The sequence below is a fragment of the Dunckerocampus dactyliophorus genome, chromosome 7 (assembly GCF_027744805.1).
Source record: "Dunckerocampus dactyliophorus isolate RoL2022-P2 chromosome 7, RoL_Ddac_1.1, whole genome shotgun sequence".
Classification (NCBI taxonomy): domain Eukaryota; kingdom Metazoa; phylum Chordata; class Actinopteri; order Syngnathiformes; family Syngnathidae; genus Dunckerocampus; species Dunckerocampus dactyliophorus.
In genome coordinates this window covers 8,282,026-8,298,306 of record NC_072825.1, presented here as the reverse complement: position 1 = coordinate 8,298,306, position 16,281 = coordinate 8,282,026, and the positions used below count along the sequence as shown (strand labels likewise).

Below are 16,281 nucleotides of genomic sequence, written 5' to 3'. Positions count from 1 at the left end.
AGTAATAAATAAATAATAAAAGTTATAATAAATAATCTTAAACCAAATTAATGTAAAATAATTTCATTGTGTGTGATGCAGCGGTCATGAAATAAATCATTATTTCATTATTAATTCATTATTAATTAAATATATAATGGAATAAATGAATGAATAAATTGTTCATTGGTTCTTAAATAAATAAATTGCTCATCAACTACATTAATAAGTAGCTTTGGTATAATTGCTATACAAATATTGTATTTATTAATTCTCCGCTTTATTCCAGTTGTATTTATTTACTTCACTGACTTGAATTTTTTGCCTAAAGAAAGCCTTCATTGCAGGGGTCATTTAAACGAATGCATTGGTCAGTTAAAATAAGTAATAAATCCATCATGTATTAAGTAAATTGACCATGAAATAAATTTTAAAAATAGGCTTACTACTAATGTTTTATTTAATTTCAGTGAATGGAACAATTGAATAAACAATTTAGCATTTAATAAATGAATTCACATTTAATTGATGACTTTATATTTATTTACTTTTGCAACAAAAAAAAAACCCTCAAGAGCAGGGGCCCATGAAAACTCACATTTCATGAAATAAAGTTGTGATGAAGTAAATATTAAATAGATAAATTATTAAATAGATAAAAAGGTCATGAAATAAATCCAGTTGTTATTAATAACCATCGTTATTTGCAATTATAGTTTAATAATAATATCTAATAATATTTTAACTAATTAATGGACAATTTAATACATTATTTAGCATTTTAATGAATTCATTCTTTTATATATACATATATACTGTATATTTTTAATTATTTAATTTAACTGTCTTTCTATTTATTAAATGTCGTCACACGTGTCATGAGGTGAACGAGTGTTTTGTCTGATTGAAGCCTTTCTTGTCCTTGTCTCCTCAGCCCTAGCAGCCAGTGGTGGCCAGCTGCCTCTTTCCAGTCTTGAGGGAGGTGGTAAGATGATGCTGGGGGCGTCGGGTGGCCAGGCAGGGAACCTGGCGTCCTCCCTCTTCCTCAACCACCCCGCCCTCCTCCACATGGGCCAGAACCCCGGCGCCGGACTGGTCAACGCGGCCGTAGCCAAAGCCTCCCTCCCCTCCCCCTTTGCTCCTTCAGCCAGCAGCATCAGCCCCTCCCTCTGCTCCCCTTCCCCTTGCTCCAGCCCCGCCTCCTCCTGCTCGTCCATCGAAATGGCACACAGCCCCACCTCCCTGGGCGGGTCCAAGATGGAGTGATGGCAGCCGGTGAGCAGCCAATCAGAGAGGAGGAGGAGGCGGAGGAAGGAAGGAAGGAAGGAAGGAAGGAAGGAAGGAAGAATCTCGCCTTTCACACCAAAGCTAGCTCTTCCCTCTGTCTCTTGCGCTCTTCTTCCGGCAGCTCTTCACGCCATCCATCCTTCCCTCGCCGTCTTACGATGCCAAAAATCCACAGAATGAAAGAGGGAGGGAAGGAGGGAGCGATAGAAGAGGGGAAAAAGGGGGCGGAAATGATGGGAAGACTGAAACCAAAAATCTTTATCTAGCCAAACAGTCAGCATGGCACCTCTCCATCCACAACAAAAGTGACTCTTTAAGACAAGCAGAGAAGCCTAAAACCAAAAATGACTAAACATGGCAAAGGACAAGAAGAATTCAACAGAGGAGGACTTCTTTTTGTTTTGTTTGTAAAAAGCTGCGGGTCTGTCGGAAGAGGAGGAGAAGTTTAAACCAAAAATATAACCTAAGAAGAAGAAGAAGGAGGAAGAGGAGGAAAGGCGGCTACGGTGGAACACACAATGACAAAAAAAAAAAAGACAACCATACCAAATCCCAAATACCAAAAAATACGGAGAGAAAAGCTTTATTCAAAAAGGACATGTAAATAAATACTGAAGCTATCCAGGACCAGGACTCCACAGCTAAACATACACATCATCCTGTTTGTGTCCTCTCATACCTCCTCATTACCAGGATGCTTTACCTAGCATAGCCTCGCTTTATACTAGCACTATTTATCATGCAGTCTCATTGCTTCATCATCATCATGGTCGTCTACATCACATTACCCCCTTTTTTGCACAGGTTTTGAGGTCACGCTCCAAATATGCTCGTAATCAGAAGCCTCTTTCACGCAGAAATGCCACAAGATAGCCGTGCCAGAGCCGTAACAGACGATTGAATTGCCTTTTACACAGAACCAAAGGCGGGATATTGCGGCAAGAATGACCCAAAAATAGAAAAAAAATACTTTTAGATACGTTAAGGCGGGATACCCAAGTTTCCGATGTAAAACTTTGCAGAATACCCGTACACACAGGCGTCGTCCCGCCTCTGTTACGGCTCTGATAACTCCTAGCAAGGTGGAGAAATGCACCTTTGACTCAGTTGATGGAAAAAAGCCAGGTTTTACATGCAATGTGACGAATCTGAAGACCCGGCAGAACAATAACTATCGTTGGGGCAATGTGAATGTGTCTACACCAGCTGACAGTGGGAGACTGTCATCTGATATAACACACAAAAACTAATATAATTGATAATAATAAACAGGAATGTTGTTTTGCTGGCAGTGATTGCTGAATAGATATATGCAGACTAGACCACTGAGCAGTGATTGAGGAAAACTGATGACTGTTTAGCTTGTATGCTAGTGTTGAAATTTGACATGAAAACACATATTCAAAGATATATCTAGAACAAAAATGTGGATTTACTTACTGTCACCTTGGCACGCTTTTCCACGGTCGAATGTCTTCTGGGTTTTTTACTTTTTGTGTGCGTTGGTGCTTGTGTTTTCACTGGTAGAAGCACCCTCCGGCAGTACACACTCACTCCCAAACTTTCCTTTAACTGAGCAATAGTATCAAAACGATTGTCCTCAAAGTGTGCTGAACACAATACCCACGAATCTGATGGTGTCCATTTTGCTCGCCTTCATTTGCGTGGTCCATACAATAAAGTCCTGCTTGAGACCAACACTGCACATTCCTGTCAACTGCCACAATGGTGACCCCAACGTGATCCAGTGTGGCAGTTAAAAGGAACACTTAGTGTTGGTCTCAAGCGGGACGTGACGAGTGTCTGCCACAATACTAAGTAGGGGTAGCCAAAATGACGGTACTTGCAAAACTTATTTTTGAGGTGGCACTTGGCAAGGAAGACTTGAGCGTGAAGGTTTGATAAAAAGCCTCGTTTGGTGGCCTCTCATTTCCTGCTTCATCAATCAAGTTTTTGTCTTTCTTCATCATCACGCCATCGTCCCGTCATCATCCGTCATTTTCGTCACTGCCATGTCCGACTGCCATTAAACTCTCAAAATGGAAACCAAAGCATTTTTCAAGGCTTCTTCAAGAGCCTCATCTTTAAGACATTTGAACTAACACACCCTGAGGGGTCAGCAGGGGCTGGGGGTGCAAGGGCGACCAACCAGGACCCGGTGTTACCCAACGGACACCCCGCGCTCACCTCTGGGAAATCAGCTCCTCCTGAAATGTCTAAAAGTTTGCCTGTAGGAGACTGATGCTTTACTTGGAAGGCAAAAGCAAGGAGGGGCACATGGACGTGAGCAAAGCAGGCGTCGCATCTTTTCTAAGAGGATACCAAAAATGAACCCAAACCAAAAAAAACAACCTGAGGAATGACCGAAGCAAACCAAAAATAAAGAACACCAAACCAAATGTGTCTGGAGGGAGGAGGGGAGGACTCTCAGGCCCCACCTTAAAGTGTGTAGCACAGGTGAGGCTCCCAAAAAAGGCAGGCAGGTAGACGGGGACGGGGGAAGAGGCCTTGATGAAGGACAGTACATCCCCCCGCCCCCCGTCCTCCGCCTCTCTCTCCAGCCCAGCTCTTTGGTCCTGGATGGAACCAAACGCAAACGACCTCACTGAACTGAATCTTTTATTTTTCTGTCGGTCGGTTCTTTTATCTCTGCTGTGTCTCTTGATGCTGATGTTTTCTGTACTGTACCTTAGTGCTTATTATTATTATGACCATGACTCATTTGGAAGAACGCTCACTTCAACTACACAAAAGCTCCTTATTTTTTTGTAGTCGTGCTAGAGATTTTTATCAGGTGGTTGGGAAAAGGAAAAAATACTGTGAAAATTTAGCTTCCGGATTTTTTTCAAAACACCGAAAAAAAAACAAAACCAAACCACATACAGAAGTGACGGTCTTGCCCACACGAGGGCGCCAAGATACAAGAAAGGAGGCGCTCGCTCCGCGATTCTAACGACAAGCAGGCCTCGGACGCGGGTGTTAGCCAAAGACGATTTGGTTCGATCCGTTAAAACAGTCGACGCACGAGAATCGTTCCCGAAAACCAAACTTTTAGATGTGGAGGTCTGCGCCTCAAAGGTGACGCCTTTTGTCCACATTGACTCTTTAGACGGAATGTATCTGTTAGTGCTTCTATAGATTTTGTAGTAAAAAAAGAAAAAAAAAGATATATGTTCTACTGCTTACTTATTGCCAATGTATTAAAAAAAAAAATTCAAAGAAAAAAAAGATTCTTAAACGCATTGATGACTTGATTTTAGACCAAAAATTTTAAACTATCTCTCTTTTTTTTTTTATTTTGAACTGATGATTTAGACTTTTGATTGTACTATTTATTCAGGGTAGGGTCGATTTGATTTGCGTGTTCCCTTGCTATTATTTATTCGTTAAATTATTCCTAGAGGTGCTTTTTTTTTTTTTCAAATTCTGGGATGGATGTGACTTTGATGTTCTTACCCCACCCACCCCCCCACCCACCTTTTGCTGAAGTTCTTTCTTCTAGAAACCAAATAATTCCAGAAATGCAACAAGGAATCTGGAGTTTCAGACGGCATCTTCCTCACATTTAAGAGGCAGCACTGTGTGGACCCTCACGATTGTGAAGCTGGGGTTTAACCCATCTTTTTTTTTTCACCATCAACCACCAACCGTTTCAGCGTTCTTGTAGGTCAGGGGTGGGCGACCTGTCATTTTTATAAATCACTCATGCAACAATCGAACGCATTTGATTGAGCATGATGAGCATTTGTGGTTTAAATGTCTCTGGGCCGTTTTAAACGCTCTTGCGAGGCATACATGGCCCTTGTACCGCAGGTTGCCTACCCCTTGTCGCCTGCACAGTACTGCCTCTGTTCTCTTTCTCCACGGGGAGAAACTACTAAAAGCTTTACTGCTACATTACCAAAAAAAAATAAGCAAAACACAAGAGAAGATCAACAGGGGCGTAGGCTACCTTTTTTTTTTTTCTTTTTTTTTTTACATGAAAGGAGAAAAAAAAGAACGCCACCTTCTTTTTTTACCTCTCAATCTTATTTTGATTGTGTTCACTGCATCCAGTGTTGGATGTCAAAGAGAGATAGTTCATCATATACCTCATATTCTCTGATGATAAACCAAATAGATGAATGCTTTAAAAATGACCGGGGGTGGGGGGTTCAAGTGCAGGGGAAAAGGGGCAGTACGGGGGTGACAGGGTGTTGTGTTGACGTGTTATTGGATAGATGATCTCACACAGAGCCACTGCAAAATAGCATCAGAGACTCAACAGAGGATCAGGCATTTGTCCACCTGTGCCTTTTATACAGGACGCAGATCTTGGGGCACGAGTGCGCGCCGTCATACGGCATTTGCATGGCATCTTGCAAATCAAAAATACCCCTCAGACAGCGACAACTGCTTCAACGCAAACTTCACATTACGGAATAACCTCGAATCGACTTTGATACAGAAAGGTGGGGAAATGATTGATCCTCCAGTTAGCACACACACAACCTGCTCTCCCTCGATAACCCCGCCCTCCTGCACACATACAGAGATCCCCACCCCCCCGACCCCCTGCCCTTGCTGTCTGTGCTGAGCTTTGAACGCTGCCCTCCCATCTTACCCCACCCTCCAGGCGGCCTTCCTGTCAAACATGGACTTAAAGCTTGCTCTCTGGAAGCCCAAATCTGTTCATTTAGCGCTTGAAAAGCTGAGTCCTCAGAGCATCTTTATCGCCATGGCCATTTATGACGAAGCACCACAGGGACGGGGGGTAATCGGGTCATCGGTAATCGGCCTGGGCTGTGGTTGCTAGGTGACGCATCTCTCCACGAATCATTGTGCAGTGGGAAGGACGGAGGTGATCTTTTCTTTGCTTTTGGCGTGGAGCGCTGTCACTCTGATAGGTCACTTTATCGTGGACATCAGGGTGTCTAAGTGGAAGGTGCTGCCCTCTGTGGCGGGGATGTCCCCCTTAAGTGTATGATACCAAAGTCTATGCCCCTCCACGAGGCCCAGTATCCACACCCTTCAAGATCCTGACGTCCACCTGAGTGCTCAGGAAGACCGCTTCCCTTCCATGAGCCTTCAGCAGGTTTATTCCAAAAACGTGCCCGCAGATAAATCCAACATTACACATGAAAGAAGCTTTACAATCCAATATTCTTCTTGTAAAGTTATGTCAATATCACCAGCGACAGTTTATTCCTGTAGGAAAACACGGAAGTAGAACCAAAGTGCTGCAATGTGACCTTTTTCTCTCGCCACTGCATCCCACTTCTCACGCCAACAGTGTCACCTTGCGAGCCCATTATGAAGACGAATGTAAAAATAACTACTGATAATGTTAAGGTGTAAAAAAAAAAAAAAGCTTCACTTTAATGGCAATGGTGTAAAATGGCATTTTTTAACATTTTTAATTGTCATACAAGTGTAACAATAAGTTCGCCACTGGTTAATGTTGATGTTCTCCTGCCGCGCAACAAAAATTGACATTAAAACAAAAGAATTAAAAACCCAAGTGCTCCAATGAGAGCTTTTTCTCTCCAGTGCATCCCACTTCTCACGCCAACAGTGTCACCTTGCGGGCCCATTATGAAGACGGATGTAAAAATAACTACTGATAATGTTAAGATGTAGAGAAAAAAAAGTCTTCGCTTTAATGACAAGGGTGTAAAATGGCATTTTTTTTACATTTTTAATTGTCATACAAGTGTAACAATAAGTTCGCCACTGGTTAATGTTGATGTTCTCCAGAAATATATGTTAAAACAAAAGAATTAAAACCAAAGTGCTCAAATGGGAGCTTTTTCTCTCCACTGCATCCCACTTCTCTCGCCAAAAGTCACCTTAAGAATGACGACATTAACGCTGTTAATATTAAGACGTAAAAACAAAAGAAAAAGCAATGCCAACACCTTCCAAACTGATGGGACTTGAGAGGCGACTTTTCGACTACATGTACCACTTAGGAACTGTGATATGAGTCACACGATCGCGTCCTTACAGTTAGCATAGCATCAAGGAACGGGAACTTTTTAACAAACACATAGCGATACATGTGTTGGTTTTGTTGTAAATAACTTGCTTCTCAGTTGCCGAATCACCGTATTTACGTTTATACATGCTAGCTTTCAAGATTCAAGAGATTCAAGAGATTCAAGAGAGTTTTATTGTCATGTGCATGGTAAAACAGCAGTTATACCATGCAATGAAAATCTTATTCTGTTCATTCTCCCAAGGAAAAGAAAGAAAAACACAAGAAAGAATAAGAACATAAGAAACATAAACACATATACATAAATACCAAGAAATTAAGCAACAACAGAAGAGACAGTAATGCAAGTAAATAATACAAATAAATAAATAAATAAATAAATAAAGTGCTATGAGTGTGTGTTGCGTGTGGCGTGTCTGAGTGCTTCATTGAGAAGCCTGATGGCCTGTGGGTAAAAGCTGTTTGCCAGCCTTGTGGTCCTGGACTTCAAACTCCTGTAGCGTCTGCCTGACGGTAGGAGTGTGAATAATGAGTGTTGTGGATGTGTGCTGTCCTTGATGAGGTTGTGTGTTCTGCGTAGGACTCTAGATGTATAAATGTCTTGCAGTGAGGGGAGGGCTGCCCCAACAATGTTCTGTGAGGTCTTGATCACCCGCTGGAGTGCCTTCCTATCACGTGTTGTACAGTTACCGTACCAAACAGTGATGGAGGCGGTAAGGACACTTTCCATAGTGCATCTGTAGAAGCAACTCAGGATTGTGGTGGACATGCCAAATTTCCTCAGTCTTCTCAGGAAGTACAGTCTCCTTTGGGACTTCTTCATAATTTGTTGGGTGTTGTGAGACCAGGTGAGGTCCTCGCTGATGTGTGTGCCAAGGAACTTGAAGGTTTTCACCCTCTCCACCTCAGTCTCACCAATAAACAGGGGTCTATGTGGCTCCTTTTCCCTTGTTCTTGGGTCGATGATCATCTCTTTAGTCTTATCTGTATTGAGAAGGAGAGTGTTATCACGACACCAAGCTATGAGGTCCGCCACCTCTCTTCTGTATGATGTTTCAACACCACCAGTGATCAGTCCGATGACTGTAGTGTCATCCGCAAATTTAATGATGCTGGTGTTGTTCTGGGAGGCCACGCAATCGTAGGTGAAGAGCGTGTAGAGGAGTGGACTCAGCACACACCCCTGTGGGGTCCCAGTGCTCACAATTCTTGAGCTGGATGTGCGGTTGTGGACTCTGACTGACTGGGGTCTGCCTGTGAGAAAGTTAAACACCCAGTTACAGAGGGAGGGAGACAGGCCAAGTGTGAGGAGCTTATTTGTGAGTTTGTGGGGGCAGACTGTATTAAAAGCAGAGCTATAGTCTATAAATAGCATTCTGACGTATGTGTCCTGGCCCTGTAGGTGAGAAAGGGCTGTGTGGATGGCAGTGTTGACTGCATCATCCGTGGACCGGTTCTGGCGATATGCAAACTGTAGAGGGTCCACAGTTGCCGCCGGGATGCTCTTTTTGATGTGGGTCATGACTATTCTTTCAAAGCACTTCATAACAATAGGAGTGAGTGCTATAGGGCGATAGTCGAGCAGTGCTTTTCCATCGTCTGTACGTCTGTGCACCACCGTTTGTTTACGTAAACACAGACGCCGCCACCTCTGTGTTTACCAGACGCTAAAGTCCGATCTCCCCGGTAAGCAGCAAATGATTCCAACTGGATCGCCGAGTCCGGTATATCCTCCGTCAGCCAGGTTTCTGTGAAGGTGAGGACACAGCATTCCCTGATCTCACGTTGAGCTGTAATCCTTGCTCGTAGTTCGGTGGCCTAGTCGCTCTAGCTTTTAGCCTAGCATGCAGGCCGGCTCGCTTGCCTCGTTTACGCCTCGGATGCTTTGCTCGCCGGGTATTCAGCTCACCGGGGCCGCAGGCTGCTGCGTTCTCCCGGCGCAGAAGAAAGGCAAAGTCTGAGAGGCTAAATGAAAGTTCATGGTGAACCCTGCCGATGTTCAAAAGTGTCTCCCTGTTGTAATGTACTGCGTGAGTGTGTTGAATGTCCAAAATGAACAATAAAATAGCAAAAAATAGAAAAACACGGGAGAGTGTCACAGAGACGTCTGCCACGGAGGGCGCCATCTTTCCCGTGCTAAGCTAAGAGAACCATCTGATGCCTCTAACTATTCCCGTAACAGATGCGAATAAGTGCTTTAACATATGAAAGTGACATCAGGGACAAACATCTGTGGGCTCAACGGAACTAAGCTGTTGGAGGACTCGTTAGCAAAGAAAGACAACTAGCAAAGCTGCTACGTTTCCCTCCATCTTGCCTCGTGCACTCCTCCATCCCCTTTCTTCTCTTCTCTATCTGTCTTCTGCAATGCAGCTTTAGTCCAAAGGTTCTCCAGCCACTCAGCAAAAAGAGTCAGATGTTAAAAATAAACAAGTAAAACCAAAGAGCTTAACTTGACCTTTTTTTTTTTTTTCCTCTCACCACTCTCATCATTCCACTTCTGTCGCCAAAAGCGTCACCTAGCGGCCCGGTCTTTGCAACCTCAGCTATCCAAAGGGAAATAATACTACTAATAATGATGCTAATGATGCTAATGAAGATGATGAAATGTATATTTTTTAAGTATTTGTCATTGGGAAAATAATCTGAATTATGCTGATCTTGACAACGATGATGATAATGAAGTTTCTCTTGGTATCTTTGTAGCTGTTCTGATCCTTCTTAAGTTCTTTCTGCCGGAGTACTGCTTAACTACCATCAACCCCCTCCCTCCCCTTTTCTCCCCCATCACCCAATGTTTGGTCCAGACCTTTGACCCCCGCCTGTCTACGGCTGTGTATTTGTGAGTAAGGGGTTTCCCTGGGGGTGGTAAAGTTTGCCATCTTCCTTGTTCATGTAGCTTTAATTGCCCCTATCACCTTGTATCCTTAATGCTGTATGAATGCGTGCCATTATTGCAACCCAAACCCCCACCCCTCAAATTTCCTTTTGTGTCTCCCATCGTGTGAGCAGTCCCCCCCCCCCCCCCCCCCCTCGTAGTAGCGGGTTTTAGTGTGTTTACCTTGAAAACAAAAAAAAGACAAAGAAAAAGTAACTCTGCTTGTTCATTGTACAGTGTTGTTCATTTTAAGTCATTTTTGTAACTGAATGTGTTTCATTCATCCAAATAAAAACAGCAGACAAAAACTGTACAGACGACCCCCCCACCCCCATCCCTCCGTCTCCCCTCTTGACTGCTTCTTGGCTCTTCTCCGTGACCTTTAACACCCCATTCAAGTCGCATAGGGAAGAAAAAAAGCCGTCTTGTCACAATATAACCAGCAGAGGGAGCAAAAGACCTCATTTTGTCATAGCTACAGTAGCAAGCAAGGCAAGTTAAAGGCAAACTGCACTTTGGAATGTTGCCCATTATCCACAATCCTTACGTGAGACACGAACACGTATGTCTTTCTCTTTTCAGTACCTTCTATTGATATAAAATCAAACAAAAAGACACAGCTAAGAATGCACATAATGGGGAGCACCTATTCCATCGATAAAGCTGTTATTACTATTATGGTTAATACTGTTACCCCGGTAACAACTACGGTACTGGCATATTGCTAACTATATACAGTATATGCTAGCTACTAGCCGGCCAGGGACTAGCTTCACCACACACTTGCCAGCAGCGCGTCAGAGCCGTGCCAAAACGCGTCAGACCACTACCAAAAGGTGCATTTACTTATTGGAGATGCCAGAACTGCTGCTGTGTTTTTGTTTTTGTGTTTGGAAAAGTTAACGCTAGGTGTAGGCGTTCGTTTCTATGTTGCTATGTGAAATCAATGCACCCAGGAAGGAGGTTCCGGTAATGCTTAAATGTAAGTATTCCATGTTATCATGAATGTACCTGTTACTACGTGGTTACAGCATGGATAGAAAACCACCAAACCTTCTTGGAGGTTTTTGGAGGTGTTTTAATAGCGGGCTTTGTCGGCGACATAGGTGTCTCTTTTTCGCTGTTTTACAGTATATCTTTAGAACGCACACAAAAGAGAAAGACGTGTGCTCATGTCTCACATAAGGATTGTGGTTGATGGGCAAAAGTCCAAAAAAGTGTGCAGTTTTCCTTTCAAATACACCCATTGCCTGTGGGATAGAAACTGTACCAATACAGAATATACCCTAATCCAGGGGTGTCCAAAGTGCGGCCCGGGGGCCATTTGCGGCCCGCGGTTGTGATTTTATCGGCCCGCAAACTAAAAATGTAATTTAACAAGGAAACTTAAAAAACAGCAGCAGCAAAAATGGGAAAATCAATCAAAAGTCAAAATATGAAGAGAAGTGTTGTAATCTAGCAAAGAAAAAAAAGCCATAATTTCACAAGAATAAAGTCAGATAAATATTCAAGAAAAAAGTTTTATTGTCAAAAACAATAAATAAAGTTGTAATTTTTTTCTTAGGTTGGTGGAAAATGTATAACATGGGAATAAAGTCAAAATATTAAGAGAAGAAAATATGAAAGAAAAGTTGAAATATTAGGATAATTATTATTTTTTTTTAATCAACCGCAGAAATTTTACCAGAGTAAAGTCAAAATATGAAGATAAAAAAAAAAGTTTTCTAATGAGAGAAAAGTTGAATAAACTTGTAAAATGAGGAAAAATATCATTTTTGTAACAATGTTGAAAGAAAAAATACATTGTTTTAAAATATAAAAAATATTATGGGAATAAAGTTATAATTACAAGAAGAAAATGCACAAGAGGAACGCCGAAATGAAATAGTTGGAAAGTTAAAATAACGCTAGAAATGGAAAAAACAACTGTAATTTTACGGGAATTAAAGTCAAAGTATTAAAAAAAAAGTCAGAATCGAATGAAGAAGAACCCGTATTATGGAAAAACTGAATTTTTAGTAGCATTTCACCTGTATTACAAAGGTGAAATGCAGTTTTTCCTCGAGCCACATATACTGTAGCCTCTTAGCATATCTCTATGTGTTGCTTTACAAAATATCAAAGTGGCCTTTGCATCCTTTCATATACCCTTAACCCAGGGTACAAACATGTCTTATACACCCTTACCTGAGGTATAAACTGTACTAGCTCAGAATATAACCAACCCCTGGGGATAAAATTGCATTATTGCCACATAATATACCCTTATTTCAGGGTGTAAAGTATGCTTGTAGAAAATATACTGTACCCTTACATGACATACCCAACCTCATGCTGGATGTAAACTGCACACAGGATATAGCTTCATCCCGGTAGTACAGATGTACACAGTCAAACCTGTGGTATATCAATTTTAATATCACAAAATATACCCGATAAACTATACTATTACAGAATATGCTGTGTATACCCAAACATGCCAACATTTCTTTTTTTTTTTAATAACACCGAATATACCCTGGGAATACTACGATAGTACACAATATACCCAATCACCTGGTGAAATAATGGGCACTAACACAGAATATACCGTACATACCCCGAACCTGGGGTACAAACGTCACTATTAATTGGGTTATAAAGTGTACAACAGAATATACCTTAACCCTAACTTGTATAATTGTATAATATACCCACCCCGCGTATATTACAAACACAGAATATACCCTAACTTGGGTCATAAAGTGTACTTGAAGAGAATATACCTGAACCCCAGCCCACATTTATAAACTATAAGCACAGAATACACCATAAACCAAAGGGAATTAGGTAATACCACTCACCTCCAGGCAATATAAAGTATACTAACACAGAATATACCCTACCTTGAGGTACTATAAGTGCAATAGAATAGGGTTTATACCCTAAACCGGTGGTATAAGGAACACCAGTATAGTTCCTAACCTGGTGTTCTAACGTATTCTGGTAAAGCATGTTAGTGTATTCATACCTAAACTTAGATAGCTATAATATTTGGTGGACCTTGTTATCTCCATCCCCTGATGAACTGTCTCTCTTCCTCTCTATCCATCTCTTCCTCCTCCTCCTACCGCTGTGTGTCACAGTAGGTGGATGATTAGGTAGGATGCTGGAGAGAGTGTGTATGTTCCTGTGACAGCTTTCAGACACCAACCTCCACATTGAGTCACGCACCGTGGGGGACATGCGATCATGTGATCCCGTCACCAGGGTGACTCGGGGCAGATACAGTACGTGTCGTTCACTCTCTCGCGTCGTCGAAAATGTAAGCCAGTATGAAAAAGTAATGTAAGTATGTTCCTGCGCTGCCATTCACCATAATTTCCAATTCTAACAGGCTAGTCTGTGTTTTTTTTTCCCCCATTGGCCCAGCTCAATTATGCTTAGAACATGAATGAATGAATTCTGCCTAGCAACAGATGTCTGTGCGAACAGGAAAAATAAGTGTATCAATTTTATTGGTTGCTGTGTCTGCTAGCTAGCGAAAAGGCTTTATTCCAGGTGTATCCTGCCATTGGTTATTATGGTATGTTTGTGAGCATGAGAGTATGGTGCAGGAGCATACTGCAGTCATTTATAAGTCGTCACTTTATCCAACACTGGAGTCATTCTCCTAGCTCTGGATGGATTCTAGTAAAGGTGCTGAGAATAACGACTCACTGTGTCTCTGCTAACACACACGTCAGCACAACAGCTGACCATTTAACCAGTGCGTGCGTGTGCGTGCATGTGCGTGTGTGTGAACGATGCCAGTGAGAGACAGTGATGAAGTGCCACGAGACAGATCTGGTTTCCATCCCCTCAACACAATTGCGTGCGTGTGTGTGTGTGTGTCTCGGTGTTGTGTTTGTGTGCTCGTGCTAACTCACCCTTTGACCTCTTGCCCCCTCATAAAGTCGCACACAGAAGACTTATTTGTGTTTCTTTAATCAAACTGCATCCTGTGTGTTGAATGTATGCAACCCCCCAAGATAGGGTGTAATAAATACTTAAGCCAATGTGAAGGAATACTCTGAAAATATTTATATATATTTTTTTTTAGGAAAAGTAAAATCATTGGAAAAAAGTTTGAATTTCAGAGTAGAGAATGCTGTGTCTCTACATTGTGTGTACACACACATATCTGTGTATATATATATATATATATATATATATACAGTATATATACATATATGTTTGGGGGATGGTTGGATTATTTGGAGAATAATGTAATTTTTATGCATTTTAATTTGGTGTAAAATCTTAATGTTATGCGAAAAAAAACTCTTAATTTAATGAGGAAAAAAATTGTACTATACGAGAAAAGTGTCTTAGTATTACGAGAAAAAAACAGCAGTTCTGCAATTACATTTTTTTTATGTTATAAGGAAAAAAGGAGCGGTTTTGTGTTAAAGTCTTCAAATTATGAGAAAAAAAGTTGCAATATTCTTTCAAAGAAATGTGCAATTTTGCAATTAAAAAAGTTAATATTAGGAGAAAAAAGCTAAAAAAAAAGACTCAAAATTATCAGAAAAATGTTTAATATTCTGCAAAAAAAGTTGCAATTTTGCAATAACAATGTCTTAATATTATTAAAAAATATTTATAAAAAAGTTTTAATAATAGGAGAAAAAAAGTGGCAAAAATATCATTAATATTATAGAAAAAAGCATCAGTTAAAAAAAAGTTTTAACATTAGGAGAAGAAAATAGCAAGTGTCATTATTACAAGAAAACATCTTCAATATTCTGTAAAAAAAAAAATAGAAAATTTTGCAATAAGAAGTCTTAATATTACAAGGAAAAATGTTTTAATCATAGGAGAAAAAAGTAGCAATATTCCCTTAAAAATTTAGGAATTTTGCAATAAAAAAGCAGCAATTTGGTGATAAAAAAATGTTTTAATATTCTGATGGAGAAGAAAATAGCAATTTTGTGGAAAAAAAGTCTCAATATTACAAGAAAAACTGTTTAAAATTATATTTTTTTAAAAAGTAGCAATTTAATTTTCTAATTAAAAAAAGTTTCAATATTAGCGCAATATTTTGTAAAAAGTAGCAATTTTTAGTCTTATTATTACAAGTCTTACTATTACGAGAACACGTCTTAATATTAGGAGAAAAGGGTAGCTATTTTGCAATAAAGTCTTAATATTTCTTGAAAAAAGTAGCAGTTTGGGGAATTTAAAAAAACTCATAAATAGTCCAATAAAAAAAATATAGCAGTGTTGCGACAAAAAGTATTGATGTCATGAAAAAAGTAGCAGTTTTGCGATTAAAAAGTCTTAATCTTACGAGAAAAAAGACAACAGTGATAATTTTGTAATGCTCAGAAAAAAAGAATATTTTGTACAGAAAAAAAACATTAAAAAATAATTATATTATTTTAAAAAGTTGTATTTTTGGAGAAAAAAGTTAACATATTAATAAATATGACATGATTTATGAGAAAAATCATTATTATTTTATTTTAAATTTAATTTCATGTCAGAATAGGTATAATATGTATCATTTTTAGATATGCATGACATCAATAATAAATGAATGAATTAGGGAAAATGAGTGAAAAACACTTCCTTATGCTGATAGTATTATAGTACTTCATGTGGCCAAGTGTCGCATGCGGAGCGTCAGTCTCGTGTAGTGAATGAGTGGCGTACTGTGGAAGAGCATCACCCACACTGCGAATGAGCTCACCACGCCTCTCCTCCACAAGGGGGCCGAGTGTGGCGGCATAATGGCGTACAGATGAGAGATGACTGGAAAAAAGCCGGTGGTGATTATGACACATAACTATTCCTCCCACAGCGGTGGCTGTGCGAGGGAGGGCATGCGTGCATCAGACGGAGCTGCGTAACACACATGCTCTCTGTCGGCGGGTTTTTTCCTACGCTGGCATGTGATGCATGACACAACTCACACACCTACAGACCTGATGTGCGTGGACGCAAATCATCGTCAGGAGGATGCTGCTAGGGGCAAAGGCAAATACTGTACGCATGTTTTGATATTACAATTTAAAGGTGGAAGTGATCATAAAGGTGTATGCTACACTATTGGGGAAAAAAAGGCACTGTGCAAATAAAGTCTTCATTTTGGGAGAAAAATCATCAATCAAGTCAGAATATTCAATTATCAGCAATG

At 40.6% G+C, this 16,281-nt stretch overlaps 1 protein-coding gene across 2 annotated transcripts in view; it reads left to right on the top strand.

The window, feature by feature from the left end:
* pou2f2a (POU class 2 homeobox 2a) overlaps positions 1 to 14,217 on the top strand; it is a 70,249-nt gene extending 56,032 nt beyond the window's left edge. The window contains exon 16 of one of the 2 annotated variants that reach the window (XM_054782722.1): positions 914 to 14,217. In XM_054782722.1, coding sequence (XP_054638697.1) covers positions 914 to 1,245 — 332 coding nt within the window. In that variant the 3' untranslated portion in view covers positions 1,246 to 14,217. The remainder of the gene's footprint in view (positions 1 to 913) is intronic. The other variant, XM_054782723.1, reaches the window with a different exon arrangement.
* The last annotated feature ends 2,064 nt before the right edge of the window (positions 14,218 to 16,281 follow it).